Source organism: Helianthus annuus, chromosome 8, assembly GCF_002127325.2.
Source record: "Helianthus annuus cultivar XRQ/B chromosome 8, HanXRQr2.0-SUNRISE, whole genome shotgun sequence".
Lineage (NCBI taxonomy): Eukaryota > Viridiplantae > Streptophyta > Magnoliopsida > Asterales > Asteraceae > Helianthus > Helianthus annuus.
Genome location: NC_035440.2, coordinates 55,651,572 through 55,667,449, shown reverse-complemented (window position 1 = coordinate 55,667,449; position 15,878 = coordinate 55,651,572). Strand labels below are relative to the sequence as shown.

Here is a 15,878-nt window from a genome sequence, read left to right as displayed (position 1 = left end):
GGTTTTTGGGGGGGGGGGGGGGGGGGGGTAGGTTTTTTTAGGTTTTGGGGGGGGGGGTTAGGTTTTTTTAGGTTTTTGGGGGTGGGGGGTTTAGGTTTTTTGGGGGGTGGGGGAGTGGTTAGGTTTTTTTAGGTATATTTGTAGAGTAACTTTGATAGTTATTGATAATTACAAAAATGCCACCTTGTCTTTTTGAGTTTTCCTTCAATTTATATGTTTAGTATGTTAAGATTATTTGTACAAAAACTTTACCCATAAAATGTATATAAAAATTACTTACCAATACTAGTAAAAATAGCACATGGTTGACAAGACTTCTAAAAATACTACCCATATGTATTTTTAGTCATGACTACTAAAAATAATGGCCATACTAGCCATGTTATGAAATGACTAATTCACTTTGTGAATTTAATTAAACGAGATATTTCAAGAATTAAGAACCTTTTAAACTAGTATGTTGTTTGTAATGAACCTTGATTAATTAACTAACTCGTTAATTAATTAACTAACCCACGTCATAAGCAATTCCTTAATTACAGCCAAAAACTATTTTGACCCACTTCAACAGTATACAAGTTCAAACACGAAAATCGACTAAGTCATTTGATAAAATCAACTAGTCAAAAATGATGAACGAGCCTAGTAAACACTCGTAATTAATAAATTAATTACCACGGAGGTAAAAAAAATTTACCCAGACCATACTACAACGGTAACATGGCGTTGACTAGTCAAACATAAGCACTGTCGCTTAAGACTTGGAGGAGCGTATATTCACTGTCACATATGGCTTAGTGAAAATTCGTTGAGGCTTAGTGAAAAGCACTAACACTTAGTGCACTCTAATCGAGAATTCCAATTTCAAATTCGATAAGGCTTAGTGAAAATGCACTAAAGCTTGGGCCGACACGCTATCGCTTAGTCGAAAAGTGCTATGGCTTAGGCAAAAAATACTAAGCCATAGTGAAAATTCTAGAACCTTCGGCTCAAGGCTTAGTGAAAATGCACCATCACTTGGGCCGACACTCTAACTCATAGTATACTGTCACATAACACTTGGGCCGACATGATAACTCCTAGTGAAAACCCAATAAGGCTTAGAAAATACTCTAGAACCTTCGGCCCAAGGCTTAGTAAAAACTCTTATGGATTAGTGATGCAATTAAGCCGTAATGCAACAGTAAAAGGACACGTGGCACGTTCTCAGCCACATAAAAGCCGCCCTGCGGGCCCCGGGCTGCCAGTAATATTATAAGAGTGTGGCAGCCCGGAGCACCTACCCCTCGTCTATATAAGAGCATCTATATAACCCAATAATAGGATATAAAGTTTATGAGAATTGGGTTCACTGCCCAAAATCCCCTCTCGAGGCGAAGCCATGGCGAATCACCATTAGAGTTCAGATCGAAGCTCTGCTAATAACTACACACTAATCACAGCTGAAACCATCACATTAACAACAAATCTTCATTACAAAAGGTATGTTACATTTCATAATCCATTCTACCATTAAAATATACATGTGGTTACAAAAGAATCATTTCTCTGCAATACATCAAATCATCTTTTTGGCAAAATGGACGAATGCGCGCTAACATTCATCAAATTTCAAATGCAGATACAGTGGTTCACTCCAAAAGCTCAGAATCTGGTCTATTTAAGGATGCAAGCATAGGAATATACATTCACAAGCCTTCAAAACAAACAAGATGCCTTCTTCTTCAGTTCAAAACTCATCGCCTCAAGCACCTGCTCAGAATAAGCGAAACAACTGGATGCATTGGTTCTAAATGGTCTAAAATTTTCTTTTCTCAATTGTGATAAAATTTAACACGTGAAAAGACTTTAATTTGTATAAAATTGTTAAGGACTTGTGTGAGAAAAGTGAAAACAATATATTAGGTTTTTTTTTTTATTTTGAGTTAAATGTCATTTTAGTCCCTGTGATTTGGGTTATTTTGACAGTATAGTTTAAATGTTTCATTTTTTGTTTATGGGTCCAAAAAGGTTTCACCGTTGCCATTTTAGTCCACTAGGTTAACTGCATCCATTTTTTCTGTTAACGAAAAGGGCAATTAAGTCATTTTATATGTAATTCTGTTAACAAGAAGGGCAATTCGGCCATATAAAATGACCGAATTGCCCTTCTCGTTACCAGAAAAAATGGATGAAGTTAACCTAGTGAACTAAAATGGCAACGATGAAACATTTTTGGACGTATAGGCGAAAAATAAAACCTTTGGAATAAACCGGTAAAATGGCCCAAACCATATGGAGTGAAATGACATTTAACTCTTTTATTTTTTAATGATATATTTGTCTCAATAAAATCTTTTGTTTTGAATAACACGCAGGAAATAATTTAATGATATTTGTCTCAATAAAATTTTTTGTTGTGAACTAGTTATGAGACCCGCGCGCTGCGCGGATGAAAATTCTGTCAATTTCGGTGCACTCACTATATCAAAGGAAACATAGTTTGATTTTTAAAAAAAAATTAAAAAGAAAAAATAAATAAGTAAATACAAAGAAAACAGCTAAAAAATATTAAAGAAGATACAAAAAGAAATGATTTTACCAATTCGATTCTTTATGGTAGTGACTGTATTTGACCCGTTTAATCTTGAATGAAACTCTTATCAAAACATAGACGTGAAAATAGTGGAGCCGTTCTTTTTCTGTAATATTTTTTATCTGTATCGAATTTTTGAAATTTAAAAGATTGTTCGTTAATATATAGAACATATACTTGATGATATATTTTAAGATTCTTTTTAATCTATAGTGTGTTAAAATCTATTTTAACTAATGTGTTTATTTCACATACTTTTGATTATCATGTTCATTAATATTGATATTAACGATAAAATTACTCTAAGGGTGTACGGTGTGGCATGCGGCAAGGGGCGGCAAACTTGTTTGCCGATCGGCAAACACCGCCGCCAACGTTTTGGCGACGCGGCAAAGCACACAAATCGGTGACATGTTACCGACTCGGGAAAGTTGGATTGTTTGAAGGTGGGGGCCAGCCTAACGGTAATATTACCGTTTAAATAAAAAAAATATTTTTTCTTTAAAAAATTAAACTATAAATATCAAACCAAACCATTTAACCAAATACCTTCAAATATATACCCAACCAAACCAAAAAATACCACCATTTCTTACCAAAAATTTACCATACAAAATGGCGGATGAACTCCCGTTATGGTTCCCACCCATGAGTAGCGACGATTCATCCGATAGTAGCATTCTTTTTCTTCAAAATCTCATCGAAAAAGCCGAACTTCAAGATACCGGCACATCTAACCGAAGGAGATATATTGAACGTCAACGTGAGGAGGGGCATGAGACACTCATGGCGGATTATTTTGTCGAAGACCCGAAGTACAACGAAGATATCTTTCGGCATAGGTTCCGTATGTCGAAACGTTTGTTTCTAAAAATTGTGGCCGATGTGGAAGAGAACGACCCGTGGTTTGTAGAGGCCCCCGATGCGCGAGGTAAGAAGGGCTTTACGCCCTTGCAAAAGGTGACATTGGCTATTAAACAGCTCGCAACCGGAAACACTCCAGACAAGAACGATGAGTACTTGCATATGGCCGAAAGAACTTCCCGCGAGTGCCTAGAATATTTTTGTGACACGGTTTGCAAAAATACGGTCCAGAGTTCTTACGTAGACCGACATGGCACTTTTATACCAAGCTCATGAGGAAAAACATCACCTTCCAGGTATGTTCGGTAGCCTTGATTGCACCCATTTCGTTTGGCGTTTTTGTCCGACAGAGTATCGAGGCCAATATATGCGAGGAGATCATCGATACCCGACTGTTATGCTCGAAGCGGTTGCTTCTCAAGACTTATGGTTTTGGCATGCTTTTGCCGGTCCACCGGGTTCTCAAAACGATATCAATGTTCTACAACAATCTCCGTTATTTTTAACGGAACGAAATGGAACCGCGCCAAAATGTCCATTTTACGTTAACAACCATTTATACAAACGTGGTTATTTGCTCATGGATGGAATCTACCCTTCGTGGTCCGTGTTTGTGAAGTCGATCCCTTACCCTCACGAAGTAAACGAAAAGAAATTCAAGAGGCAACATGAGGCGGCAAGAAAAGACGTCGAACGGGCTTTTGGTGTTTTGAAGGCGAAATGGGGTGTATTGAGTCGACTGATGCGAGCAAGATCCGTTAAAAAAAATAGGAGTGTCGTGTACACGTGTATTATTTTACACAACATGATTTTGAAAGATGAAGGAAAGGCGATATCACCGGTACACATTAGGGATCCTCCGGTCGAGCCCGCTCTAGACGATACGGTGTTGGGCGAGTTGATGAATGAAGACACGCATTGGAGACTCAAACACGATCTCATAGATCATCTCGCAAGTCAAGATTTACCCCATCTTTTGGTCGATTCCGACGAAGACTAGTTTAAATTGTTTCAAGTTAATGTAATTTTATTGTTTTTTAATTTAGTGTAACTTTGATGTTTTTAATTTAATTTATGAAAGTTTATTGTTTTTTATTTAATGTATTTATTCTACATTTATTAATATTAAATAAAATAGTGCACAAAAAAAAAATAATAAAAGTTTACCACTTCAGCAAGTGTTTAAACCATTGCCAACACTTTTCAGCAAAGTTTAAACACTTTTGCCTGATTGACATGGCGCGCTCTGATTGGTCGGTTTTTTAGTTTACCACTCCAAAGTGTTTAACCACTCCTTACACCGTAAGGGTGGAGGGTGTGGTTGGAGCCCCCTAGGGGCTTTATCAGTCCACCTAAACGCCATGTAGGAGCCATGTCAGCCTGGGGGCTTTATCACGCCCCCGTTTAATTTGTAGGGTGTGGATGAAGCCCTATAGCACCCCTCCTTATTCGGTGGGTGTGGTCAAATGCAATAACTCTCCTGGATCCACGCGCTGGTTGCTCGTCATCACCATGGCGGACACCCTATAGCGCCCCTCCTTAATTCGGTGGGTGTGGTTGTATAGCGCTCCGGGGCGCCATAGAGGGTGAGCTGGCGGGGATGGTGCCCCCAACACCCTCCGGCCTAATGTGTTTATAGATTTATTTCTAAGAGGTTGTTCTTTTTTTATCAGCACTGGATTTCAATCAATTTATAAAAACTATTAACATCCGGATTCTATCTTTTTTTCCACACCATCAATCCAATTTATAAAACCACTTATGTATAATATATGTATAATTCGTTCAAACCGCCAATCTCAAACCTGTAAACCTCTTGGAAAAGTTGTTATCGTAAAAAAAATGAATGAAAACATATGCCAATAAGATCGTGACACGTGGAGGCGCAAGTTAGCATACTTTCACTGTTCCTAAGAGCCTATGGGAAATGTTAATATATACAAGATTGGGATCCCAGCTCTGAAGAATATTATCGGGACCGTTCAAGCTCCGGCGAAGCGTGTGGAGCGCGTCGCCTACGGAATTAGCGGTGACTGTTGACGTAAAAGCGGATGCTGCTGCTACTAATACGATGATGATCAGAGCAGACGCCATGAAGTGGTGTGGTTGATCAACAAACTGATTGAGAAAAAGGGTTTGAGTTGTGGAATATATATTGGGAGTCAAAGATATTGACCCCAGTGTGCAAAAGAAACAAACAGGTGTCTTTCTTTTTGACCATAGAGGAATGGGATCAAATACAAACACTTAAGTTTGTAAGAACCATAAGAACCAATATATAATTGACAAGTGTCCATCAATAAAAAATTAGTTTAGGGGTAATTTAGACTTTTTGACCATATTTATTTATAACTAATTAAAAATAATTACAAAAAATATAATCAGCACAACACTATATAATTAGCACAACATCATTAATCGTTCTTCATTATCAGCACATCGTCCTCGAATCGTTCTCCATTATCAACATAAACGACATTAGCACAACATCTTCAATCGTTCTCCATTATCAGCACACCAGATGTGCTGATTATATCTACTTTTGGTGTTTGTTTGTATTATTTTGTAATTAACACATAATCAGCACCTTATTAGCACAAATATAAAACACCTTTTGTTAACTTTTTTTAAAAAACACTTTTATAAATACAAAAAGGTATAGCAATATGGTACTCATATTAAAGATAAAAAAATACTTGATTTTATGGTATATATTTTTAAAAAAAATAATGAAGTATATAAAAGTTATTTTAGTTTAAAAAACCTTGGTGGAATTTGTATTTAATAGAAAATGGTCAAATGACTAGCAATTTTACAAAATTACCCCTAATTTGTTAGTAGTAATTTTTAATTATAAGAGTTTTATTTATAATCAATATCAACCCTTGATTTAAATTAACAATGGTTCAGATCTGTTCTTACGGTTCTTATAATTAGCACTGTTTGTACAGGATCTCAACCCTGACCATAGATTGCTCACTTGCTCTTGTTTCCAATATTATATTTGCAACAAACCGGCAGATGCAGGTTAAAATAACCTGGAAACCGATACTGTACTTAAGATCCTACCCAAAATGTTATTATGTATAATGTATAATAACACGCAGGAAATAACAATCGAGTTTATTTACATTTTTACCCCCATTGCCATTTCCATCTTTCCATCGTTAACGATCAACCTTGACCTAATTTATGCAAGGGGCTTACAATTTGGGGTTTATCTATCAGTGTAAACCCTGGTACTTCCGTTGAAATTGAATTGCTAATCTATCTGCAATGGCGGAATTGGAAGTAACTAACAAAAATACAGCAAAAGATTTAGATGATGCTGCAGCAGCAGCAGGAGAAATGAAGCCATGGGAGCAGCATTCTGCTGTGATTAGCATCCCCCGATACGATTACAAAGCCCCCTCTTCCTTGCTCCGTCGCTCTTTCTCCGGCTTCCTCGTTACCTGCCCCATCAGTTTGTACTTTGCTCCTTATCTCTCTTTGCTTCATTCATTTTGTTCATTACTTCACTTATGCTTCGCTTCGGTTCGGTTCGGTTACTTAATTCAGTTATGCTTCCGTTAATTCATTCGATTATGGTGTTATTTTGCTTATATGCAAGTGTTTAAGCAATAGGTACAAGTTACTGGAGTTGAAATGTGATTTTTCTTGTTTCAGAGAGGGAGAAAAGTGCAACAAAAGAAGCTATGGCCATCCTTCACAAGGTTTCATAATTAATGCCTCTTCTTATGTAATGATATCGAATGAGTGTATGTGCAATGAAATTTGTCAAATCAGAAGCTTATTTAGACCACCTGTAATGGGCGTGGTCTCTTACAAATTTTCAATCAAACACGCCCCATCTCGCCCCAGCCCCACCCCCATGGCGTATTTGGGCGTTTTTCGTGAAAAAAAATTGATCCAGCTGTTGTGTGCCATTTGCCCACGTTGCCATGATCATATACATTAACTAAAACCATCAGAAAATATACGTGGGGAATTGCAATTTATTTTAATTATGCATAGTGTTAGTTTGTTATTTTCCTACAAATTAGTATTAGTGGGTATATTAGTGGGTTAGTTATTTTCCTTGAAATGTTATAAATAGCAAACTATGTTTAATGTTTTGATTATGAATGAAAAGAAATGAATTAGTCACTTCCAAAAATCTCTAAATTCTCTCAAGTTCTTATCTATTTTCTTTGGATCAATTGGTTAACGAATTGGTTCGTAACACCAGCTTGTTTTGAAACACGCCAACTTTTTGCACGAGATTTCAAAAATTCGACCGTTTACAGACGGTAAAAAACTTAAAATTTTTTTTTTAATTCCCATTGTAATGATTGGATGGGCGTTATTGGGCATTATTCCCACTACGCCACTTTTGCAAAAACGCCCAATAATGCCCCCATGCTGGCTGGACTGCCACATGGCAGAAAACGCCCCAGGGTGGGGGCATTATTCATCAAACGACTACGCATGGTCTTATAAAAAAATCTCCGTTAATATCCACTAAAAGAGGTCACTGTCTATTCTTTGCAGTATCTCGGGGCTATAAATACACGCGATTCTATAGCAGAGGAAGACCCTCAAAATATTGTTTCAAAGAGACGAAAAGTAGTTACCACTGGAACAGAAGAGTGCACCAATGATGTAGAAAATGAGGCTCTGAATGAAAACAATGGTAATTTATCGGTGTTCATGTTAAAACATACCCTTCTTTTTCATGTTAAATAGTTATTAATAATATATGTATGTATGTAACAGACTTTGTGGTTGCAGGTGCTAAAGAGGTTCCGGAAGGTTCTTGTGTGTCCACTACAAAATCAGATGCAAATACCGAAACATTGAACCCTCTTTCGCTTGTTAAGCTGACTAGGAGTGGTTTGCTTCTATTTACGTTTTCGAATGACCACTCTCCTGATGTTGTCGATATTGTGTCAAACATCATGCAGTCTTTGGAATCCGGAAGTTTAAAAGCACCACTGTAAGTATAAAGAGAACTCAGCCTTAAGGTAGTGTTCGGTTCACAAAAAGGAATGGAATTTTGATGGAATTGGAATTTAGATTTCATTCCTTATGTTGTTCGTTTCAACAAAGGAAGGAATTGGAATCTGAATTCCATTCTTGGTCGTGTTCGTTATCAAAGGAATTGGAATTGGAATTGGAAATGAATTCCTTCAAATTCCTTTAAATAAAGGAATTCAAAATCCTTCCATATTTTGAAAGAATTCAAGTAAAGTCATTGGAATCTTCGATCGGTCACTGATGTCGAAAACGTCTCAACCTGACTAGCTGCGATTAGCTGCGCGCGCCCCAAAAACGTCTTGACCCGTTAACAACCCGACGTGACCCGTTACGTACCCGAAACATATCGACCCGACCCGGACCTTTAACGACACGAAACGTCCCTACCCGAACCACGCCGTTAACGACCCGGAACGTCTTAGGAATTGGAATTTAAAGGAACTGGATTTGGAATTTAAACATTCCAATAGGATTTGGAATTTGTTGGAATTGGAATTGGAATCTCAATTCCATTCTTGAGGTGTTCGTTTGGCAAATGAATTGGAATCTACCGATGGAAAGGCCAGTTCAAGTCAGCAGCGACCGGGTCAGGTCGTGACGTTTCAGGTAGGTGTCGGGTCAACACGTTTTGGGTCGGTGACGGCCCGGATGAGGTCGAGACCTTCGGGCCATTAACGGGTCGGGTCAGTTCGAGACGTTACGGGTCCATAACGGGTCGGATCATGTAGAGACGTTTCGGGTCGTTAATGGGTTGGATTGGGCTGAGACTTTTCGGGTTGGGTTGGATCGACGCATTACGAGTCAGCTTGTTAACAGGTCGGCTCGAGACTTTTCAGTTCGTTAATGGGCCGGATTCATCCGAGACGTTCCAGGTTGTTAACGGGCCGGGTCGATTCGAGAGGTTTCGGGTTTTTAACGGGCCAGGCCTGTTAGAGACGTTTCAGTACGTTAATGGGCCAGGTCGGTTTTAGATATTTCGCGCCGTTAACAAGCCGGATCCATTCGAGATGTTTCGGGTCGTTAACTGGCTGGGTCGGTTTGAGACGTTTCAGGTCGTTAACAGGCCGGGCCGGTTCGAGATGTTTCGAGTCGTTAATGGGGCAGGTCGGTTCGAGATGTTCGGGTCAATGTTGGGTCGGGTCGCATCAAGACGTTGCGGGCTGGCACGGGCTGATCGGGCCGAATTATTGCGAGTCGGTGGCGTACCAATTTGAGTTGAGACATTTTCGACATCGGTGAGCCGTCGAAGTTTTCAATGATTTTATTTGAATTCCTTCAAAATTTTGGAAGGATTTTGAATTCTTTTAGATAAAGAAATTTGAAAGAATTCATTTCCAATTCCTTTGCCAACTGAACACGATCAAGAATGGAATTGAGATTCCAATTCCTTCATTTGTCGAAACGAACAACATAAGGAATGAAATCTTAATTCCAATTCCATCCAGATTCCATTCCATTATGTGAAACAAACACTACCTAAGAGTTTTATTGATATACATAATATATTTATTCTTTATTTGCAGTTGGTGCCACAGAATTTTACCTATCCAAACCACTTGTGTTTTGCACGAGAAAGAGCTCGGCACTCTGGTATCCAAGCTTGTTGCCGATTTCTTGAATAATGAAGGAAAGGAACTTGCTCGACCTGTAAAGGTACAACTTTAATTTATAACTATTTGCTTCTTGAGCCAAAGGCATTAACTTGCTTCTTCAATTTGAAACTGAAAACCGAACCTATAACTGATTTTTGAGTTTTTAGCTTATTCCTAACAGATCGATTTTGGTCATAAAGAGTTAGATTACTTAGGTTATTCGAAAAAATGATCCGGTTAACTGCTGACTGTTGGCTTTAGACGTGAGTGGATTCAAGCTAATAAATTAAACTGTATCTTCAGTGAAATAAAGTGTTAATCCTTTTAGTTTATAAACGAGAATAAGCTTAACTGATTTCTTATTTATGAAAAAGTCATGACAATATAACACAATTTAAAAAAAATAAAAATATGGTTGGTTTGGTTAGGTTAATTCGGTTATAAATACACATATAACCATAACCTAACATTAAAAAACAGTTATCAAAAAAGTCATATTTGAACTGTCGGTTTCTCAATTGGTTTGGTTATTTCAGTTTGGTTACAATTCGGTTTTCGATTTTCTGCTCACCCCTACCTGCTGGTATAAAGTTTGATAAGATTTGATTTTAATGTTTGAGCTCAGCTAGCTCGAGTAGCTCGGCTCATTCATTTGCACCCCTAATTGTGCCCATTAAAAACATACCGTGGTCAACTTTAACGCCGCTTTACCCACAAATAATTTCATAGTTTGCAGTAGGATACAACAGAAGAGGAATCGAGGAAACCGAATTAAAAGGTAAAAATAGTGATTCAAATCCAGTGGCTCTGCTAGACCGTAACAAATGCTTTGAGGTGGTTGCTGCTGCTGTGAAAAATATGGTCTCAGATTCAGTTGTTGATCTGAAATGTCCAGAGGTACAAATTTCACTCACCTCTTATTTTATTTTTTTAATTTTCTTTTTAAGATTTGTGCCGACTAAAGTACGTAATTGAAATGAAATTCCAGCTCACTATTCTTATCGAGGTCCTACCCGTTTCTGGGATACCCAACGGGTCACCTATAGTTGCTGTTTCGGTTCTTCCTCAAAAGCTCATCATGACCAAGCCTCGTCTTTGCATCAAGGCTTTGGTTCTTGATGTCAAGTCAAAGAAATAAAATTCTAAAAGTGGAATGATCAGTTTTGTAGTTTTATACTTTCGAGGTCTCGGTTTTATCATTTTCATTTCGAATTTATGGTATTAACATATGGTGTTTTGTTATAATCGTAGTTCTCTCTGTTTAAACGAAACGCAGAATCTTAAAAGTTCCAAACAACCTACAAGCTGGGGCGGGGAAGCAGCAACCCGATCCCCAAAACTGCAAGTCTGCAAGCACTTGATTTGTTATTGGATCGGTTATTAGTTTGCTTATAAGTGTTTGCAGGCAAGTGTCTCGTCTGGTAAAGATACAAATTGCTTCCTTAATTAGAAAATAAAGAGTAGTAGATTGTCATGATAGAAATGAATCTATTATTTTTTTGAAGTGCTCTATCATCCTTCATAGATATATATGTATTTTTGTTACTTTTTACATTTACTTTTAAATAAAAACTCTTTGCTTTTTCAATATATTATTATTATTTAGTATTACAATTATAAAATATAATATAATACAGTGGTATAAGTTTTGATTATTTGAATTTTGTAGAACTTATAAATTGTTAAAGCTATAAACATCATTAAAATTTATACTTCATATATTCAATATTAAATTTCTTTATAAAATCTTAAAGGTATATAATTATATCCAGATTTGTTATTTATATTTTAATAAGTCTGGTAAATATATAAATTAATATATTACCATAATATAAAGCAACACAAAGTTGCTTTATGTGGTTGTACATTATGTATTGGAGGTTTTTCAAAAAATAATTGATTTTTTCATTTTCAATACAAAGGTTTTTATCTTTTAAATTTAACCACTTTAATTTTTTAATTTTTTAATTTTTTTAAACGGTGTATGGATAGGATGTCGCTAATCGGGTTAGTAGTTAGTATCACCAAGTTAGTATTAAAATTCCTCAGTGTCTGGATTTGAACCCAAGACCTCCAAGAGAAGCAAAGCTTCTCACCTCCCCTTAACCACTAGCACAAGAGATCATTGGTATAATACGTTATGATTGTACGGTTTAAATTTGATTTCCTTTATGTTTTGATCCAATCGCAATGCTTATATAGGTTGCATTAAGTTCGATCGGATAGGTCGAAACACGCGTTTTCATATGGTTAACGCATCATGTAACGTTTGTACTAATCCATTCGATGTTTGTACTGTGGCCGTGACGCAACGCGCGCGGATGTTTTTGCTAGTTTTTATTATTTAATAGTATGTGCGTATATAAACTAACCCAATCTCGGTCCACCATGCACACCGCCAATGCGATCGTCTGCCCATGAACACTGCTTTGGACCACGTATGCCTATGTTAATGATGACCTGAAAGTAATATATTTTCTTTTTGCATATATTTATAAGCTAAAAAAAATCAGTGTTTACTTATCATTGGAATTTTCTTTACATGTCCTCTCAAAACTTGAATAATGGCATATTTACTTGAAAAGAAAGAGTTATAATTATAACATCAAATATACCTTCTTCTTTCCCCAATTCTACCTAAGTGTTATATCATCTATTTTTTTTTTACCATTTTACTCTGCTTTACTTAAGGAAATAGTTTAATCTGGTTAACTTCATCTAACCCTATTTTTAATGGTTTTAAAAAATAAAAGATTAATTAATTAAATCTCTTAACATCTGATTAACATGTTTACGTATAATCCCTTTAACGCCCCTTAACACAAAAAGAGAGTAAGTAGTGTGTAATGTTGGTTAACATGTCATGTCACCGTTAACACCCCAAATACTAAGAGTACACCCCATCGTCTAAAAGAGAAGGAATGGTACAATAGTTATATTAAAAGTCTACTTATTAAAAATGAGGAATGTAATTCTTTTGAGTGTTGAATATGTATATCTAATCAGTGGCGGAACTAGCCCATTAATTTAGGGGTATCTCGAAAAAAATTATTTATCGGGCAATTATAAAAAAACAATAATAAATAAAGTAAAACAAACACCTAATAGATGTGTCCTCTTTCTTTTTCATAGCTTGAAATCGTTACATCACATCGTCGTCTTTTACTTTATCAAAAGTTTATTTTTCGACCGCACAAACCATAACATTGTTCAAATATTCCAGGCTCATTCGATTGCGTAAATCCGTCTTGACATGCTTCAATTTAGAAAAAAAAAATATTTCAACGGTTGCGGTTGCGACCGGTAAAACCAAAGTTAGCTTCACTACATGATAAACCAAAGGATAAGAACTATGTGTTCCAGTTTCCACCATAAGACGAGCAAGATCACTTATTCAACTATAATATCGTTCTGCGTCTTGGGTTAACTTTATTAATTATATTTAGAGATTTCTTTCAATTTTATTATTGTTAATTTGGGCTTATTTTATCATTCGGGCATAATTATTCTACAAGATTTCAGGTTGAAAATATTGAGCTTATAAAAAAAAATGAGATTTTAGTAATATCAAATATCATATTTTTTGGTTAGAGGTATCCTCGTATGTTTTAGGGGTATCCCTTATATAAAACCGGAAAAAAAGCACTACGAATACGGGGTTGAGCCGTAGTCCGTACTACGGCTCATATTACTATGGTTCCGCCCCTGTATATAATATTAGTTTTTTTTATTATGATTTACAAGAAGTTTTTGTTGAACATCTAAGTATTCATTTTATAGAAAAAAGTTTAAAAACAAAAGTTCTTAACGTGCGAAGCGTACGCGAGCAGTAGTATAGTGTGCGTGATTATGCTAAAACATGCTTAAATAGGGTTTCTGACCATGCGTGATTTTGTGTTTGTCATGCATGATGCGTGATTTTTGTGGTCATACGTAATCAGGGTTTGTAAATTATAACATGCGTAATTTACTTGCATACGCTTTGCACATTAAGAAGCTATTATACTTTAACATTCCCCTCATTTTATATTGACATTTATTTTATTTTATTTTATTTAAAGATAAATCAGGTTCATAAGTTTTAAGACATTAAAAATTAAAAATAATATAAGATATAACTTTAAAAGTAAAATCTATTTTAACATAACGATCACCTTATAAATATATAAAAAGAAAGTTAATTGGATGGTACAAAAGAGGGGTAAATGTGGAAAAGATGTAGACAGTAAATAGTGGAGAGATTTGGAGGTATTTAAACAGAAAGGGGTCAGTTTAAACCATCATTCCATCTCTGTATTTATCATTCTATCCCTGTCATCATCATGAACTCTGTCGCCTGCTCCTCTCACTCCTAAATAAACAAATGAAACTATTACAAAAGTCAAAGCTTCATAGATAAATAAAAAAATAAATAAAGTTATTCAGATTAATTCATAGATAAGTAAATGAAGTTATTCAGATTATATTTCGAGTTAAATGCTTGGTTGGTCCCTGTGGTTTGCAAAAATTGCAGACTTGGTCCTAGTGGTTTACTAATTACACGCGTGGTCCCAAAAGTTGTCAAAAATGCACTCGGTTGGTCCCCTGACCTAACCCCTATTAAATTTCTCAGTTAACTATGTGTGAAATGACTATATTACCCATGAAAGCCCAATCATCTTCTTCAACCTCTAACACTCAAAGCAACACACACAACCCTGCTCTCTTTCTTCTTCTAGATTTGAAAACCCTAAACAAGACCACAACTTCTTCCCTCCCAACATTGTTCTCTGCAATCAAACACTCATACACATATAAATATCAAAACCCTACCCCATTGTTCCCAGCCGACACCTCTGTTCTTTTCCCCTCCCAAACTCCCCTTTCTCTGCTACATATCCCAAACAAACATGAAAAACCCTAATCCACATTCATACCTTCAACCGCACACTCCCAAGATCCTCTGCTTCTCATTCTTTTCACCGGTCGCCGGAGAACAATCGGTTTCGGCCAGTGATCCGACGACACACAACCCACACCCCTTCATCGACAAACATCACAACCCCTCCACCTCTATTATCGGCCGGCCACCACCATCTTTTGGTGGTGGCGTACGGCAACTAAAGCACGGATAATGCGGGAGATCGAGAGAGATTGAGCAGAGAAGGAGAGAGAGAGAGAGATCGGAAACGAGAAGAGGAGCTGGAGGAGCCGGCGTCGAGCTCCGGCGAGGTATGGCGGCGGCATTAGGTCTCCGACTCAACTGATGATGATGATCGAGGTGAGGTTGAAGATGATAAATGATGTTGATGTTAGTGTTGGTGGCCTACACCACTGCCGGCGAAGAAGGCGGAGGTGAGTGATGGTGGAATGTTTTGGTTTGGTTTGGGTTTCAGAATAATTACAGAACAATATAGTCAGAGGTTGAAGAAGATGACTGGGCTTTTAGGGGTAATATAGTCATTTCACACATAGTTAACTTAGAAATTTAACAGAGGTTAGGCCAGGGGACCAACCGAGTGCATTTTTGACAACTTTTGGGACCACGCGTGTAATTAGTAAACCACTAGGACCAAGTCTGCAATTTTTGCAAACCACAAGGACCAACCAAGCATTTAACTCTTATATTTCAGTAAGTAATTTCTGAAGAACAATCGGCCTTCTTGGCGGATAAAAGCATCACTAATGGTCCACTTATTCTTAATGAACTCATTGGCTGGATGAAAAAGGCTAAAAAGCAAGGTATGTTCTTCAAAGTTAACATTTACAAAGCATACGATTCGGTTAATTGGGAGTTTCTAAACTCGATTATGTCTCAAATGAATTTTCCGAGTCGTTGGAGGGGATGTGTA

At 36.9% G+C, this 15,878-nt stretch overlaps 1 protein-coding gene across 3 annotated transcripts; it reads left to right on the top strand.

Moving 5' to 3' along the window:
- Positions 1-6,579: 6,579 nt before the first annotated feature.
- LOC110872875 lies at positions 6,580-11,557 on the top strand. Of its 3 annotated transcripts, none has more exons than XM_022121773.2 (7): positions 6,580-6,902; positions 7,106-7,152; positions 7,970-8,111; positions 8,195-8,414; positions 9,979-10,108; positions 10,777-10,944; positions 11,453-11,557. In XM_022121773.2, exons 1-7 carry the CDS (start codon positions 6,716-6,718, stop codon positions 11,495-11,497), a joined length of 939 nt encoding a protein of 312 aa, XP_021977465.1. In that variant the 5' UTR covers positions 6,580-6,715; the 3' UTR covers positions 11,498-11,557. The 3 variants fall into 3 exon arrangements, with proteins under 3 accessions (XP_021977465.1, XP_021977463.1, XP_021977464.1); XM_022121771.2 differs by lacking the exon at positions 11,453-11,557 and adding an exon at positions 11,036-11,318; XM_022121772.2 differs by lacking the exon at positions 11,453-11,557 and adding an exon at positions 11,036-11,318 and having other exon boundaries at positions 6,585-6,902; positions 8,210-8,414.
- Positions 11,558-15,878: the final 4,321 nt, after the last annotated feature.

Excerpts from the sequence above, each read along its gene's own strand:
- LOC110872875 (XM_022121771.2), top strand. The coding sequence starts at position 6,716 with ATGGCGGAATTGGAAGTAACTAACAAAAATACAGCAAAAGATTTAGAT. Across the intron at positions 6,903-7,105 it reads CCTCGTTACCTGCCCCATCA|AGAGGGAGAAAAGTGCAACA; the intron begins GTTTGTACTTTG and ends TTCTTGTTTCAG. Across the intron at positions 8,415-9,978 it reads GGAAGTTTAAAAGCACCACT|TTGGTGCCACAGAATTTTAC; the intron begins GTAAGTATAAAG and ends CTTTATTTGCAG.